Source organism: Schistocerca cancellata, chromosome 2, assembly GCF_023864275.1.
Source record: "Schistocerca cancellata isolate TAMUIC-IGC-003103 chromosome 2, iqSchCanc2.1, whole genome shotgun sequence".
NCBI classification, from domain to species: Eukaryota; Metazoa; Arthropoda; class Insecta; order Orthoptera; family Acrididae; genus Schistocerca; species Schistocerca cancellata.
Window position 1 is genome coordinate 429674202 of NC_064627.1, and position 15863 is coordinate 429690064.

The 15863-nt window shown below is 36.1% G+C and overlaps 1 protein-coding gene across 6 annotated transcripts in view; it reads right to left on the reverse strand.

The window, feature by feature from the left end:
* Positions 1–15863, reverse strand: part of LOC126161898 (transmembrane channel-like protein 5) — a 297583-nt gene that overhangs the window by 19256 nt on the left and 262464 nt on the right. For all 6 annotated transcript variants that reach the window (XM_049918048.1, XM_049918045.1, XM_049918047.1 and 3 more), the window contains exons 15-16: positions 13259–13414; positions 10096–10229 (exon numbers count right to left, since the gene is read on the reverse strand). In XM_049918048.1, coding sequence (XP_049774005.1) covers positions 10096–10229; positions 13259–13414 — 290 coding nt within the window. The remainder of the gene's footprint in view (positions 1–10095; positions 10230–13258; positions 13415–15863) is intronic.

A 15863-nucleotide genomic window follows, 5' to 3' on the forward strand; every position in this document is an offset into this window, starting at 1 on the left:
TGGTAGGTGAAGGTGAAATAGTTGTCAGTATCTTAAACAACCATTTTTTGACAATAATTTCTTTTAAATGGCCTCTGGTTGAAACCATGGAACTTCTACAAGAATCAGTGCAAGTAAAAATAGGAGACAGAAAATAATGAGTCAAATAAATAATTAAAAAAGCCACTAGTGTGGACAATATATCAACCAGATATTTAAAATTCTCTGTCACACATTGGATGAGTCTTTAAATGTAGGTTCCCCACCTAATAGACTCAAATACACAACTGTCAGACAACTCCCTAAAAAGGTGATAAAGCTGAGGGTTTCAACTACTCACCATTTTCATTGCTACCAAGTCTTTCTAAAATCCCAGAGACGCTTACATACGAGAGAATTATGGATCATCTTAATAAAAACAATATCTTTACTAAAAAGCCCCATGAAATCCAGTTGCAACTGAAAAGACCATTTTCTCATTTGTTAACTGACTCACTGAATCCATAAACAATAAAATACCACCAGTTGGAATATTTTGTGATTTATCTAAAGCATTCAACTGTGTACACCACAAAATTCTATGTAGGAAAGCTGAGCACTATGGCTTAAATGGCAAGGTAGGGATGTGGCTTCAGTCATATCTAGGTGATGGGAAGCAGAATATAGTGGTGAATAACTCTGCAATGGCACCTGCCTGCTCTTACTGGGGCACAGTGAATGTGGAGTACTACAGGGCTCAGTGCTTGGTCTCTTACGATTCTTAATCGTTGTCCAGGATTGTTCTCCAATCTGTTTGTGTGAGTTAGCAAGTGCTCACAGTACAGCAGTAAGCAACTGGATGCCTCATCGTGACATACGATGGGGAAAGGAGGGGTAACGGTAAAGTGGGGGAGGGTGTGATCTGAACAATATACGAGGTGTGATTGGAAAGTTTTAAGAATGGATCCGCTACTGCTTACTGGTTTGGCAGGCAGGTGGGGTGGGGAGCGAGTCATTGCCTTGTCTTTGAACGCCCTCAGACAGGAAACTGTGTTTCCTTCATTCAGTTCATTGTGGCAGCTGGTTGAGTGTGGGTCTGGTAAGGCTTGTTGGGGGATTCTGTCTGCTGAAAATGGACGTAAAAATGAAGCAATGAATTTGTGTGAAATTTTGTTTTAAAACTGGGAAATCAGCTTCTAAGACTTATGAACTATTAAAAACAGCTTTTGGAGATAATTGTATGAGCCAGTCAATGATTTGATTTTGTTTGATTCAACAGATTTAAAACTGGCTGTGAATCATTTGAAGATGAATCACGGTCTGGCCATCCTTCCACCTCAAAAACGAATAAAAATATTGTCAAAGTTAGCAACTTAGTGTGCTCTGATGGTAGACTTACAATCAGGGAGATGGCTGATGAACTTAATTTAAGTTTCTAAGCAGTTCAGTCAATTTTAACTGAAGATAAGAACATGTGTTGAGTCTCCGCAAAATTCATTCCGAAAGTGTTGTCAAGTGACCAGAGACAATACCGACTTGAAGTGTGCCAAGAACTGATTAATTGGACTAAAAATGACCTATATTTGTTAAACAGGATATTTACAGGTGATGAATCATGGATATATGGATATGATTCTGAAACCAAAGTGCAGTCTTCGTAGTGGAAGACTCCAGGTTCACCACAACCGAAGAAAGCACAGCATGTTGGTCGAAGGTGAAGACAACGGTGCTGATTTTTTTTTTTTTTTTTTTTTTTTTTTATTCTACCAGTATTGTGCATCATGAACTTACCCTTGGAGGACAGACTATTAACCAGGAATACTACAAATGTGTCCTTGAGCATTTGCATGAAAAGGTGTGGAAGAAAAGGCCTACATTGTGGAAAGACAGTAGTTGGGTGCTACACCATGACAATGTTCTGGTTCATCATGCCTTCTCCACCGTTGAATTTTTGACCAAATTCAAATTTTCTGTACTTCCACAACCACCAAATCTCCCTGATTTGGCCCCTGCAGACTTTTACCTGTTTCCTAAACTGAAATTTTCACTGAAAGGGAAGTGATTTGACTCGATTGAAGACATACAGGCAAATACAGAACACACTTCAGGAAAAAAATTTCCAGGAATGTTTCCAAAAGCGGAAACACTGTAGGAGTCACTGTGTTCAGTCAGAAGGGGACTATTTTGAAGGAGATGCATCACAGTAGCATGTAAGTACCACCATTGTACAATTACAAACCCATTCTTAAAACTTTCCAATCACATCTCATAGCTTTGGACTGAGTTTCAATCCTAAGCCCCTTAATGACTTGTCATACAGATCTGTAATGCTTCACAGGGATGCATTATTCATTTAATGGCAAATTTATTTTTTAAAACTTTTATCTCAATGTGAAATGATAATGAAATGAAACACCTCTTAATATTTTGATGAAGAGAAGAACATGAAGCAGCTGAGTACAAAACTTGATATTTTTATACAGATGCAGCCTTGTGGTGAATGCCATTTAAGAACAAAATTTAAATTCATGAACTTTTATTTCATCACTATTTTATTTAAACACAAAACATGAAAACACAGGATGAGGATAAGATTAGAATAATTACTAAGGGCGCGTGCACGCACACACAGTCATTCAATCAATTATTCTTCCCACACTCCATATGTGAATGGAAAGGAAAGAAACCCTAATAACTGGTACAATGGGGTGTACTCTCTGCCATGCACGACATGGTGGTTTGCAAAGTATAGATATAGAAGTAGATGTCAATAAATATTACTTATATATGACGGTAGTATCTGTTACCAAAAGAGCTGTTACCATAGATGACCATGAAGCTTTGCTAGAAATTAAATGATAATTAAATGGACACCCTAGCTGCAAACAGGCGTTGATGTACTTCATTGGGGACATGTTGAAAATGTGTGCCCCGACCGGTACTCGAACCCAGGATCTCCCGCTTACATGGCAGACGCTCTATCCATCTGAACCACCGAGGACACAGAGGATAGTGCGACTGCAGGGACTTATCCCTTGCACGCTCCCCGTGAGACCCACATTCCCAACATGTCCACACCACTACATTTTTAGTGCGCCTAATAGATGTTTGCCCATCATTCTATTACTCGTGGCAGATTAATCTACCAAGTCCCGTACGTGTTCGGGCATGGCGTGTGCATTTGCACAAGAAGGTCAATGGCCGTGAAGCCATATTTTAACTATATATGACTGTAGCATCTGTTACCGAAAGAACAGTTACCGTAGATGACCATGCAGCTTTGCTAGAAATGAAATGATAATTAAATGAAATACATCAACGCCTGTTTGCAGCTAGTGTGTCCATTTGAATATTACTTATTTTGCTTTTTATAAAAGAATGAGTGTCAGATACCACTTCTGGAGCACAGCTAATTTCAAGAAAAGTAGATGCCCATCAGTGAGCTTCTATGAGTGGATTTCATTCTCTTCAAAGTGTAAAATAGTTGCTTCCATGAGAATGTAGATCCAAACAATACTGTAACTGTAGCTGCAGAGTTGTAAAGTCATGGAAATTTATGTTGAGAGAAATTCTAATAAAAAATCTGTGAAACTAATTTTGTTATGGAACTTATCATGCAATTGCCAGTCACGCAGTAAGCCTGTAAGTTTTTACTGTAGCACAGTTTCCACATTGTCAACATCAACTGAAGATCAATAAAACTGTGCAATAATTTGGCAATCTGAAATATAATATGGTAACTCTCATGAAGTGCAGATACATTTGTTGAGTGTTTCTCCTGAAAACAAAAAATATATTTTCATGGTGAAAATGTGGGGGAAAATTAATCAGATCTTTATTTATCTGCTCTCATATGATGAATACTTATTTCAGTCAAATCATTTAATAGCATTTCCCTTAATTTTTGCACATCCACTTCTTGTTGTTTATGTTCCGTGAGTCCATAATTCTTTGACGAAAAGTACTGTACTGTTACTGAAAAGTGAATTTTTTTGTTGTGTTCAGAGCTTTGAAGCACACTATCCATCTCAAGTTACCTTCGTATACTATAAACATAGACACACGTTTCAAATTGATGTTAGTGTGTCAGAACTTTGCTTGTAGTTCCTAACCCAGCCATCAAGTGATTTTTCATTGATTTAAAAAGAGCTACTCTCTACTTTAAACACAGCAGTGCATTTAAATATGCCCACACTTAAGGCTATGTCAAACATAACTACAGTCATTCCTCTGAAGACAACACATTGGCTGCAGTTCCTCTGTGCTTTATAACTACGTTTGATGGCCCCATTTTACCACAAGTACTCTACTCATTCCCCAGGCAGCGAGTAAGCACGAGTGCTCTTGCTCATATAGTCACATTGTGAACACATCTTTATCAACTGCCATGAAGTTTGAGCCAAAATGCACACTTTGCCCTATTTGCAGACACCACCACCATTGTAACTGATAAATTACCCAACTGCAGTCTACAGAATACTGTGATCATTATATTCAAAGAAGCTCCAGAATGGTTAACTTTAAATGGTCTGTCCCTCAATGGTATCATGACTCAGTTCATTCAGTTTCACATAGCACACAAAACACAGGAAGATTGTGAAATAAAATATGGTGACAAAGAAATATTGAGCGATGATACTTCCAGATTTCTGGGATTATATATTATCATATCCTCAGCTTGTGTAAAAGACTGAATTCGACAGCATTTTTCATCACTTGACTGCATTTGTTTGTCACTTCGAAACAATCAAAACAGCATATCTTGGATATTTTCTTTCACCTGTGTCTTAGGCTTCATATTATGGAGAAACCAGTAACAAGGAAATAAAGTCTTTATTGTGCAGCAGAGGGTCATTAGAATTATAAGTAGAGTGCACCCTAGGTGCACTTGCAGAAATTTATTCAAACAAATGGAGATTGTAATGGGACACCCTCCTCTAACACTACCTTTTTCTACAGAAATAATCGATACCATGTATACTACCGGTTCTTGTATAGGTGAATATTATATCAGCTGTTTAACTGAATGAACTTCATATGATTTTGTATACAATGTGTTATGTTTTGGGCTAAACTACGTAAAAAGAAAATTTGTTAGTACTCTGTATGTACAGTTAAAATTACTCTTCTTTTAGAAATATTTGAAATTACAAAATATCTGGCATATTTAAAATTCATATTATTAATTGTACAATCTAACACTTATTATTAAATTTGTTTCTGGATTCATTTACAAAATAATGATATATTTTAGCGAAGATTCTTCCTTTGTCAAGAAAGTTAGTAAACTCTTTTGCTTTGTAAACGCTTTGGAACATTGTTAGTACCGCAGAATGTTAGTAGTAGTGGGAATGCCTCTGATGGAAACAGACATGTTTTATGATTGATATAACAGTGTAATTTGTGGTGTGATAGAAGTGGAAATTGTAAAGAAGGTGTGATATGGAAAAATGCTCAGGTGCTCAGGGAAAAATTCATGTCAGCATTCATGAGTACAGTGGAGCTCATGCCAGGCACCATGATGGCCAAGATGTATCGTACATTGGTTGCAGACCAAGTTCACCCCTTCATAACAATCATGTTTCCCAATGGCAGTGGCATTTTTCAACAAGATAATGCACTGTGTCACAAGGCCAGAGTGTGGTGGAGTGGTTTGAGGAAAACAGTGGCGAGTTTCAATTTATGTGCTGGTCCCCCAACATGCCAGATCTGAACCCAATCAAACACATCTGGGATGTGACTGAATGTGGCATCAGAGCCTACAAAACCCTCCCCAGAATTTATGGGAATAAGGTGACTTTGGGTGTGTAAATTTGGTGCCATCTCCCTCCTGTGACCTACCAAGGCCTCCCTACTTCCATGCCACGATGTGTCACTACTGATATCCATGCCAAAAGTGGACCTACCAGTTATTAGGTAGGAGGTTATGTCTGTCTGATCAGTGTATGAATTAGAGTTTTCTTATAATTATTTGTTTGTGTGATTATTACTGTTGTTATTATGTCAGCTATTATCTGAACACTTTGACTTCACTTTTCATGTATCTGTTTCATATTATTTAGATTGTAACCTTATGATTTTTTTAAACATGATTATTATTGCAATAATCTAACACATTCTACAACCTAGCGATACACTCGTGTCATGGATCCACGGAACTCGAAAATGTAGAAACGGATATTTTCATGTGGAATGTTGTAACACAACCTACACCAGGACTAATGCTGATCAGTTCTGGAAGGTGCAATAATTGTCATCACCACTACCAATATAGTGCAAACACATCCAGATTAGGGGACTGCAAACTGTGGGTTTTGCTCACTCATACTGGAAGAAATATTTATTATGATTATAAAGTATATTAATGCAGAAACTAATATATTTTCACTAATCACTAAAACTGATTACAGATAAACAGGAACATCTAATAATAAAATAATATCAATTTTGCAGTTGTTTCTTTGTAAGGTAACTTCTGGTACAACTAAGACATTTAAAGACAGTTTCACAAAGCAACTGTTGCATACATTTTATCTTTCACTTGATCTCTGCCTTTTAAATACTTTTTCCTTACTTCTGACAGCTTTAATATATTGTCTTTAGAGCATTATTTCATAAATAGCTCTAGAGCAAATACACTATGTAAGTCACTACAAGATAAATGTTCTTCCATTTTCCTCGAGAGGAACGAAATCACCATCGTCAAGAACAATCACATCAGCTGTTATCAACTATATCATTGTTTAGATATTTCTGGGAATCAATGCATTCTGCACAACCAATGTTTAAGTCATAAAAACGTGTTCCCTTTGTTCATACCATATGTTAATTATGCACAGCATATACAAGTTGCCCATAGTTTGCCAGAGGTTATACCTTAGGATGACTAGCTAGTTGTTGTCCATGTAATGGACAAGTAGTGAAAATATCACAAACAGAACATAGTGACAAAAACAGAGGTAAACTAAAATGGTGTATCAATAGTTCAATGGAGACCACCTAAGTCACCTGAGACAAGAACATCTCTGCTCAGTACCAACTTTCATTATTCCTATTCATCATATGGTGAGGATAGCTACACAATTCCTTTTAAGATAAGAAACAAAAAATAAATCATCTCATATCTTTCAATTTAGAACTCACCTCTTTATACAAGTTGCTTTGCAAACACATCTCACTGACAACGCAAAGGCTTACACATACATCTCCACAGTATCTTATGACTGGCTGATTTACTACTTTAGATGACACAACATTTGCTAGAGGTTAGTACAACAACAAAAATTTATAATTTGCTTCAAATATTAGTGAGGATCAGAGTTGGTTAAAGGGTGTGTGGGGTCCCATAGTACCGATAATGTGCAGAGCCCCTATTTAACAACATAATCATATTTTTAAATATATATTGTTTTATTTCCTTATAATATTTGAAAGTGATACCTAATAATATTTATTTCATTATTTCATTGGGGACTGATGACCTCAGAAGTTAAGTCCCATAGTGCTCAGAGCCATTTATTTCATTAATTTAGGCACTAATAGATGCTACGCACTTTCATTTTTGGACATTAATCTAATCAACAAAATAAATCCTAGTCAGGACATTACAATCATCCATCAAAGTGGATTCTTTTTTCCATTTAAGTAGCTAGGAAAAACCACTCCTCGGGCATTTAAATAAATGTCATCTCATGTATTGTCGCTTCGAAATAATAAAGTTGTTAACCTACTGAAGCGACTCTGCAGTAACATGTCTAGAGTGTTAATTCAAGATTGTCAGGTCGTGGAGGCGAATGCTGTTTCAGTTATGTAGATACATGTGATTCCAAATCGATCATGTCCACACTGGAACCCCCATGCGCAGATCGATTTCAACACTCTTACATTTAACTGTAGATTTAACCATTATTCATCTTACTCATGAACTAACAGTCACGTTTGAATAGCTTACATGACAAACTAACAGGAAACCTTTGTTCAAGACTGAGGCCATATTTGTTGAATGTTGATAAATTGAAAGTGTGAAAATGCATTTCTCAGTAATATTTGGACCAATTTAAACAATTTTAACTAATTTTTTGCACATATACATTAATATAGAGATAAAGCTCAAGAAACACTTAGCAGTGTATATAAGTGGGCAATGAACAATAAAGTCACACTTAGTACGAAGAAAGCAAGTAACTTCTACACAAACAAAATGCCAGATTACAATAACCTGAAATTAAATAATGAATTCATACAATGTGTGGAAGGAACAAAATTTCTTGGGATGAATGCTGACTGTCAAAGTGGGAAGAGTAACAATATCTCTACAGCATGCTAAGCCCGCTGAATTCTTAAATGAATATGTAATTTTTTATGTATAAGATCCGTATATTTTGCTTATATTCATTCTGTTATTAGTTACGACATAAATTTTTTGGGAGTGAACAGGAAAAATAGTCAAACTATATTCATACTGCAGAAAAGAGCAATACATATGAGACCATGAGTAGCAACACGGCTCACTGCCTTGACTTTTTAAAACACCAGAAATCTTAACTGTTTCTTGTGAGTTTATTTTTAAGAGTGTCATGTACATAAAAAAATATTCATTGCTATGTTAAACAATGTTTATTACATGATTATAAAATTAGAAATAGCTATACTTTTGACCTGAACAGAAAAAGTAAAGTTAAAAATCAGAAGAGTTTATTGTGCAATACCATCCAATTATATAATAAATTACCATGGTACACAAAAGAGACAGATACTATCTGCTCTTCCAAAAGAAAACTAAAAGAAAATTTACAAAATATAAGTTTTTATACTGTAATGGAGCACTTCAATTACAAGGGGCATTCAATAAGTAATGTAACATACTTTTTTTTTCTGAAAGCAGATTGGTATTATTCAGGATTCCAATACACCATATTATTCCTGGCTCTTTTAGCCACAAAACCCTATTTCAACACAATCTCTGTTCAACGCAATGGACTTACGCAACCTTACTGGGAGGCCTGTATGCCCAAATGGTACGACTATACTGCTCGATGTCAGAGCCAGCATCTTGCTGCATGAATAACCTCCCCATCATCCACGTACTGCTTACCACAGAATGCTTACTGGGCCAAACAGATGGAAGTCAGAAGGTCTGAGATCTGGGCTGTGTGGTGAACGAGGAGGAATAGACCAATGGTGCTTTGTGAGCTCCTCTCAGCTGTGCAGATTTGTGCGAGATCTTGCATTGTCATGGATAACGAAAAGTTAATTTGTATCACCTCAAATGAGTGTGTCTGCAGGTGCCAACATTGGAGGATCACAGCTATGTGTAGCTGGTTGGCATGTGGGTGATTGGACAGGTTTGTGTGACCTTGTTGCAATGATGACAGATGCCTCACTCAAAGACACACTATGCTTTTGTTTACTCCCAGGTCTCCGTAGACATTCTGCAAACACCTACTAATATCTGTGGTGCTCTGGATTTCTTCCAAAATAACACAATCACAGCTTGGAATGCACCTCTGTTACAGATGCCATGTTGAAGCATATGTATAGCACCGCCACCTATCAGGACTTCGTGAAACTGTAAGGGCTGAAGCGGGAATATACCATGATGTCCCACAACACATTCTGCATTATTTCTACGAAAATTGGCCGAGAAAAAATGTGTTGCCCCCTTGTAAAGCAGATTACCTAATTTAAGAAGTTCTGTATTATAATATAGACAGAAATAATATTTAGTAAGACTAAACAACAAATGTAATTAGATTAAAAGAAACTTCACTGTCAATTACTATGTAAGAAATTAATTATAAGCCATTAATTTTTCAATGTTTTGAATAATGAAATTCAAATATTGTAAATTCTTTCGTGGATTATTAAGTAAATAAATCAATCAATCATATGACTTCATCACTCACATGAAAAACTAGCCCAGTAGCCTTGCATCAAATAAGACCAAGTAAATTTCATGCACCAGAAAGCTCTCATAAACTTTACCTCCAAACACACACACACACACACACACACACACACACACAAATTGGGGAAACTGAAATAACTGTCTGAAGTGAGGATAAAATAGCACAGATTAAATAGAAAAACCAAGTAACAAATGAAAGTGCCCAGATTTATTTAAAAACTTATACTTACGTGTCTCTGTAACTTTAGCAATATTTGTAAGCAAAAATTCTTTGTCTTCTGCTTCTATAATCAACATATCTTTTAGAAGCTCAATCATTTCAGCATGTGCTGCAGCTTTTGAACGCAAATAGAATGCCAAGAAACTGTAACAATAAATCATTTTTTTTAGTTGTATAGACGGAAATGAATGCAAAGTAATTTAAGTAAACAAATAGCTTTGTCTTCTGCTTTTATAATCAACATATCTTTTAGAAGCTCAATCATTTCAGCATATGCTGCAGCTTTTGAATGCATATCGAATGCCAAGAATCTGTAACAATAATTTTTTTTTTTTCCAGTTGTATGGACAGAAATGAATACAAAGTAATATAAGTAAACAAATAGCATGCAAAAGCCTGTTGCATGAAAAGCAGTGCAAAAGTAATCACTCTAGAAAGAGTGTAGAAACAGTGATACATTACTAGAAATGGTCAAAAGTTTGCACTATATATGAAGCATTTTGATACACTATTCCGTTTAGAACAACAGAAAATTACAATGAACTGAGAGAGAGAGAGAGAGAGAGACTGTACTTATCCAGAGACTGTACTTATCCATCAGTTAGTTCACAACAGTGGCAGAAACACAGGATAATGTGTAAGTGGAAGCAAAGCAATAATGAATCCAACATCTGGAGTTAAACACTGACGATAAATATGATAAGAAGACAGTGATTGGAAAAAGCACAGATACTGACCAGGCAGTCAGGAAAAAGCACAGATACTGACCAGGCAGTCAGAGCATAAAATGAGGATAATATATTAATAAATAATATACAGCAGACTGATGATGAAAAAAATTAACTAAAACACTATAATAAAATATTTAAACATCATATTTTTGCAAAAATAATCATAGACCACCTGACATGCAGTCAGTGATGGATTCAAACAGTGGCATATACTAATACACAGTACAATAAAAATATCTTCCTATTAGCTGCACAGTGAGAGATCAACCTGAATCCCACAAACTGAATCCACACAATCATTCTTCAATGTTCACAATATTGTTCTTATGTATGTCATCCACTGCAGACTACAAGAATGCATCGTACCATTAGCAATCAATCTATTACAGTCCAGAAGCTGTATGAATAAATTTTCTCTCTCCACAGATTTAAGGACTCCAGCCATTAATTCAAACTCTTTTTGAGTGAGAAAATCTTACTGTGTGTGCCACTCTCTCTTGAAGATTCTGGTACCTGGCTCCATGGAAGTTTAATGCTCTTAGAGAAAATGGGCTTAGAAAGTCGTTAGGGGCTATAGTATCACCACAGCATTGCACTCAAAATCAAAATCACTCACAATGGGAATGCACCACCCATCTCTCCAAGTGAAAATGTTCATCACTAGTGTTCCTCATGGCCATAACATATGGCTGCACAGCACACGGTCAACTTGTTCTGCACTTGCATTTGACACTGTTGGTTATGGACTGGCACTTGGACTTTGTCTCTGGTTGCAATTCATATTGTGTGTCTCTCTCTGCTGTTGACAGCATCGTGGTGAATGTTTCCACTTTGCACCCCATTGTTGCATATGTTGCTTTGGTCTTGTCCTAGCCTGTGTCTCGTCTGCTGTCAGTTATGTTTTGCTCAACTTAAGCTTGGTGTGATGCTATCTTCCACAGGTGGCCCTTCATCCATTTCTGTCCCGGGTTCCGATGCGTGCGCTGATATCCGGCTACTCAAGGATACAGTGTTGGTGATGAGGAAAAAGGAAGTTGTTTAGTAAGATGGATGCTAAATTGGTTTGCCTACTGGAGCAATAGCAGCAGCTAATACAACAGCAATAGTTTCAGATAGACTTGTTCCAAAATCACTTCATCTTCAGGCAGACAACCTTCGAGCACATGATCCCACTTTGCTCCAGGCCTCAGTGCCCCCTGCAGTTGAAGCTCCCGTTTGTCCTCCATCATTGTGCCTTTCAATGACCCAATGGAGGATTGGGACAAATGTTTGCATTGACTGAAGCAGCATTTCCCATCATTTTAAGTCATGGATGATTCATTGCAGTGATTGTTATTTCTATCATGGGCAATGTCAGACATGTTTTTTCTGACCTGAAAATTGGTGCCTATCTGACCCCATCACACTCTCCTTTCAGTAGATACGCAGCTCTGCTTACTAATGATTATTACCAGAGATATCATGTGATTGCTTCCAGGCCTGAGATTCACAAATACCATAAACAAATCATATGAAACCATACCACTTCTGAATCACTGAATTGCAAGATCTTAGATGCAAACATGATTTCATTTGTGTCTATTGAGGCTGCAAGACTTTGTTTGCTGACTCCTAAAATCTAGCATATATATGTGGAAGAACAGAAAGAATAATGTAAGGAACAAAAAACTGCGAGCAATGATAATAATTAATGCTATGTACAGTAGTCAGTTCAAGCATGCGAACTGTTCATGATTCTAGCAAACAAAACTGTAAGAGAAAAAAAAACATGTTATTACAGTGACTACTGAAGATTCTTTAGAATAAAACCAAGTGAGTTTGTCCTTAAGTCTTTCATTGCAGTTGCAAAGGATGTTATTTAACAGACACAGCTTCTTTTACTTCTTTCTTATCACATACCTATATCCTGCCTGACACAGGAGGTGTACAAATCTGAACTTGGGCAGTTCTTTTAAGCTCACGGAGTCATGCCAATGTTTAGGTTCAGTAGTTGTGTTTTTATGACACACCAGAATGTCAGTACACTAAAAAATAATGCTTTGTCATATTTCTCTTCATGTGTTGGGTAACATCTGTATCCTTTTTAGCAGACTATGTAACTAAATTGGTATTTATTTACTCATAAAATGTGATTAGAAATGTGGAGATTAATCACTGTATAAATATCACCCAAACAGAAATCTTTACTGCAAAACAGAAAAAATCTCAGATACGTTAATTTCACTGAAACACCCAACTAATAACTTTTGTCGTGGACTAGTAAGGTTGTCATCACAAGTTAGCAAGTTCACTCATGATACTCATACCCAAAGAAATAGTACATTTTCACCCATGTCTTATGCATAATGGCCTACATATAAATCTGTGAAGTACAACAACTCAAAAATTAAAACAAAATATGTTATATATAATAAATGTTGAGAAATTCTACTGGATACATACATCATGCCTGTCAGGATAATACCAACTACACCAGGCTTTGTCACAAAAAATAAAATTTTCCATATTACATGGCCTTCCTCCAGGGTCAACATTTCATCCATTATTAAATCCGACATCTTTTTTTGGAAAGGACCACATCCTTCTGAAAGATTTACACTGAAAAGTAAACAATTTCTCTTTAGATGTATATTCAATGTAGCCAATTGTTCTAATAAAATTCCCACATTCACAACCAGCTAAGTTGACATATACCAGCTACAGTAATCAGCTATGGAAGTTATTTAGATTTGTGCATTGCCGGCTCCCACATTCTGATGATAAAACAGAAGATGATGTAGTAGTAGTAGTAGTAGTAGTAGTAGTAATAGGAGGAGGAGGAGGAGGAGGAGGAGGAGGAGAAGTAGGAGAATTCATCTGTAAATCACTTCTATGGGGATAACGGAGATGCCATAGTACTACAGTGTAATAACAAAAACATTCATTAAGATATACGAACATTCACACTCTAACAGGCAATACTGACAATGACAGAATCGTCAAGGTTATTTGTCTGAAGTAATTTAGGGAAACCACAGAAAATATAAACCAGGATCACCAGGTGGTGATTAGAAGCTCCAACCTCCTGAATGAGCTCTCTACAAAAAGTTACTGAAAATGATTAAGGACAGCAAATTCAATGATTCAATGACAAAATTGTGATGAGGGGAAGTTCTGGTTATGATACCAGAATAGTTGTAGAATTTGCTGAGAACAACGTATGCTCCCTTAACACACTTGTTGGAAGAAACCAACTAAAAAATGGACTAGCAAGGAAAAAAATGGAGCTGATTACATTTTATCAAGCAATATGGAAATTTTAAATGATGCATTGGTCATAAATCATGCAGAATTTAAAGTTATCATTGACTAATAAGATGAAGAGTAAAAATAGATTCAACACAAAAAACAAACAGACTCATACGACAAGAAGTCAGAAATGTTGATAACAACAATTTATTTAAAAGGGTGAGGTGTAACACATTAAATAAAGCAATGAATTCAGAGACTTGCAGTATGAAAATTACACAGATATTGATAAAAGATGCAATTATTTAACAATAGTCCCTAATGTTGCAACTACAAACACAAAAAAGAAGAAAAATCAAATGAATGCTATTAATGAGATGGCAAGAATTTCAAACAAATAGTAATAGCAAGATGACAAAAAATGCTGAATCAAATGAAACTATATGAAAATGTCTTTCAGAGGATGTCAAAATGTATAATGGTAATTTGATAAGATACAAAACTGAAAATAAAGTGAGAATGAAGACAAGTAAATAGAAATTTATGTTGGGTAAAAGTCACATTTTACCACATAAAATTACCACAGGAACTAACAACAAAGATAGAAATGAATGAGCATTCCAAGGTTTCTTTGAATTTTATGAGATGAATGAAGTGGTTTAAATGATGTGTGGTGATAAAAGATAGTGCTTCAATGAAACCACTGAAGATGCACACCTGTATCTCATCTAACTTAATGAATAATAAATTTTTCCTGACTCTTATCTATCTTGCTGTAACCACCTTCACCTCCAGCAGATTCCTGGAGTCATTGCCAGCCCATCAGATCCACAGTGCCTAAGTGGGAAAGGAGAAAATCAACTTCATAATGGGGAGAGTGACTCCCCAAACCCCTCCATAATGGTCACAGCACACCAGGCTGCTACATTATATTGAATGTTAACAATTTTCTTTTCTTCAGAGTTGCTGTCCTTGCTGCTGCCAGCCTGCATTTCATATCCTCTTTACATTTACCACCATCATTTAATTTGCTGCATAAATAGTAAAATTCAGCTACTGCTTTCAACATCTCACTTGCTAATCTAATTATCTCAGTATTGTCTGATTTAAATTGACTACATTCCCTTATCCTTGTTTCCTTATATTGATGTACATCTTACAAATTTTTTTCAAAACTCTATTCATTCGTCTAAAATGGTCTTCTCAATCCTCTGTCATTTCTGATAGAATTATAATGTCACCGACTAACCTGAAAGTCTTTGTTTCTTCCTCCTGAACTTTAATTGCCTTTCCAAATTGCTCCTTGGTTTCTTTTCCTGCTTGCTTACTGTGTGGATTTATTATCACTGAGGATAAGTTGCAACCTTGACTCACTCCCTTCACAACTACTGTAACTGTCGTCTGGGTTCTGTACAAGTTGAGAATAACCTTCCATCCCTGTATTTTATCCCTTCTACCTTAATAATTTCTAACAGTGTAGTCAAGTCAATGTAGTCAAAATTTTTCTCTCAATCTACAAATTCTATAAACGTGTGTTTGCCTTCCTTTAACCCATCTTCAATATACAATTTGTAAAGTAAGCATTGCTTCACATGTTCCTACATTTCAATGGAACCCAAACTGATCTTCTCTGGGTTGAGTTTACCAGTTTTTCAATTCTTCTGTAAATAGTTTGTGTCAGTACTTTGTACTATCAAACAGATATGTCAGTAAAAAATCAACAAATGGAAAATCCAGAATGGAATGTAACAATATTATGAAAAGGAAAGCTGCCATTCACCATATATTGGAGATGTTGAGTCGTAGATAGACACAACGA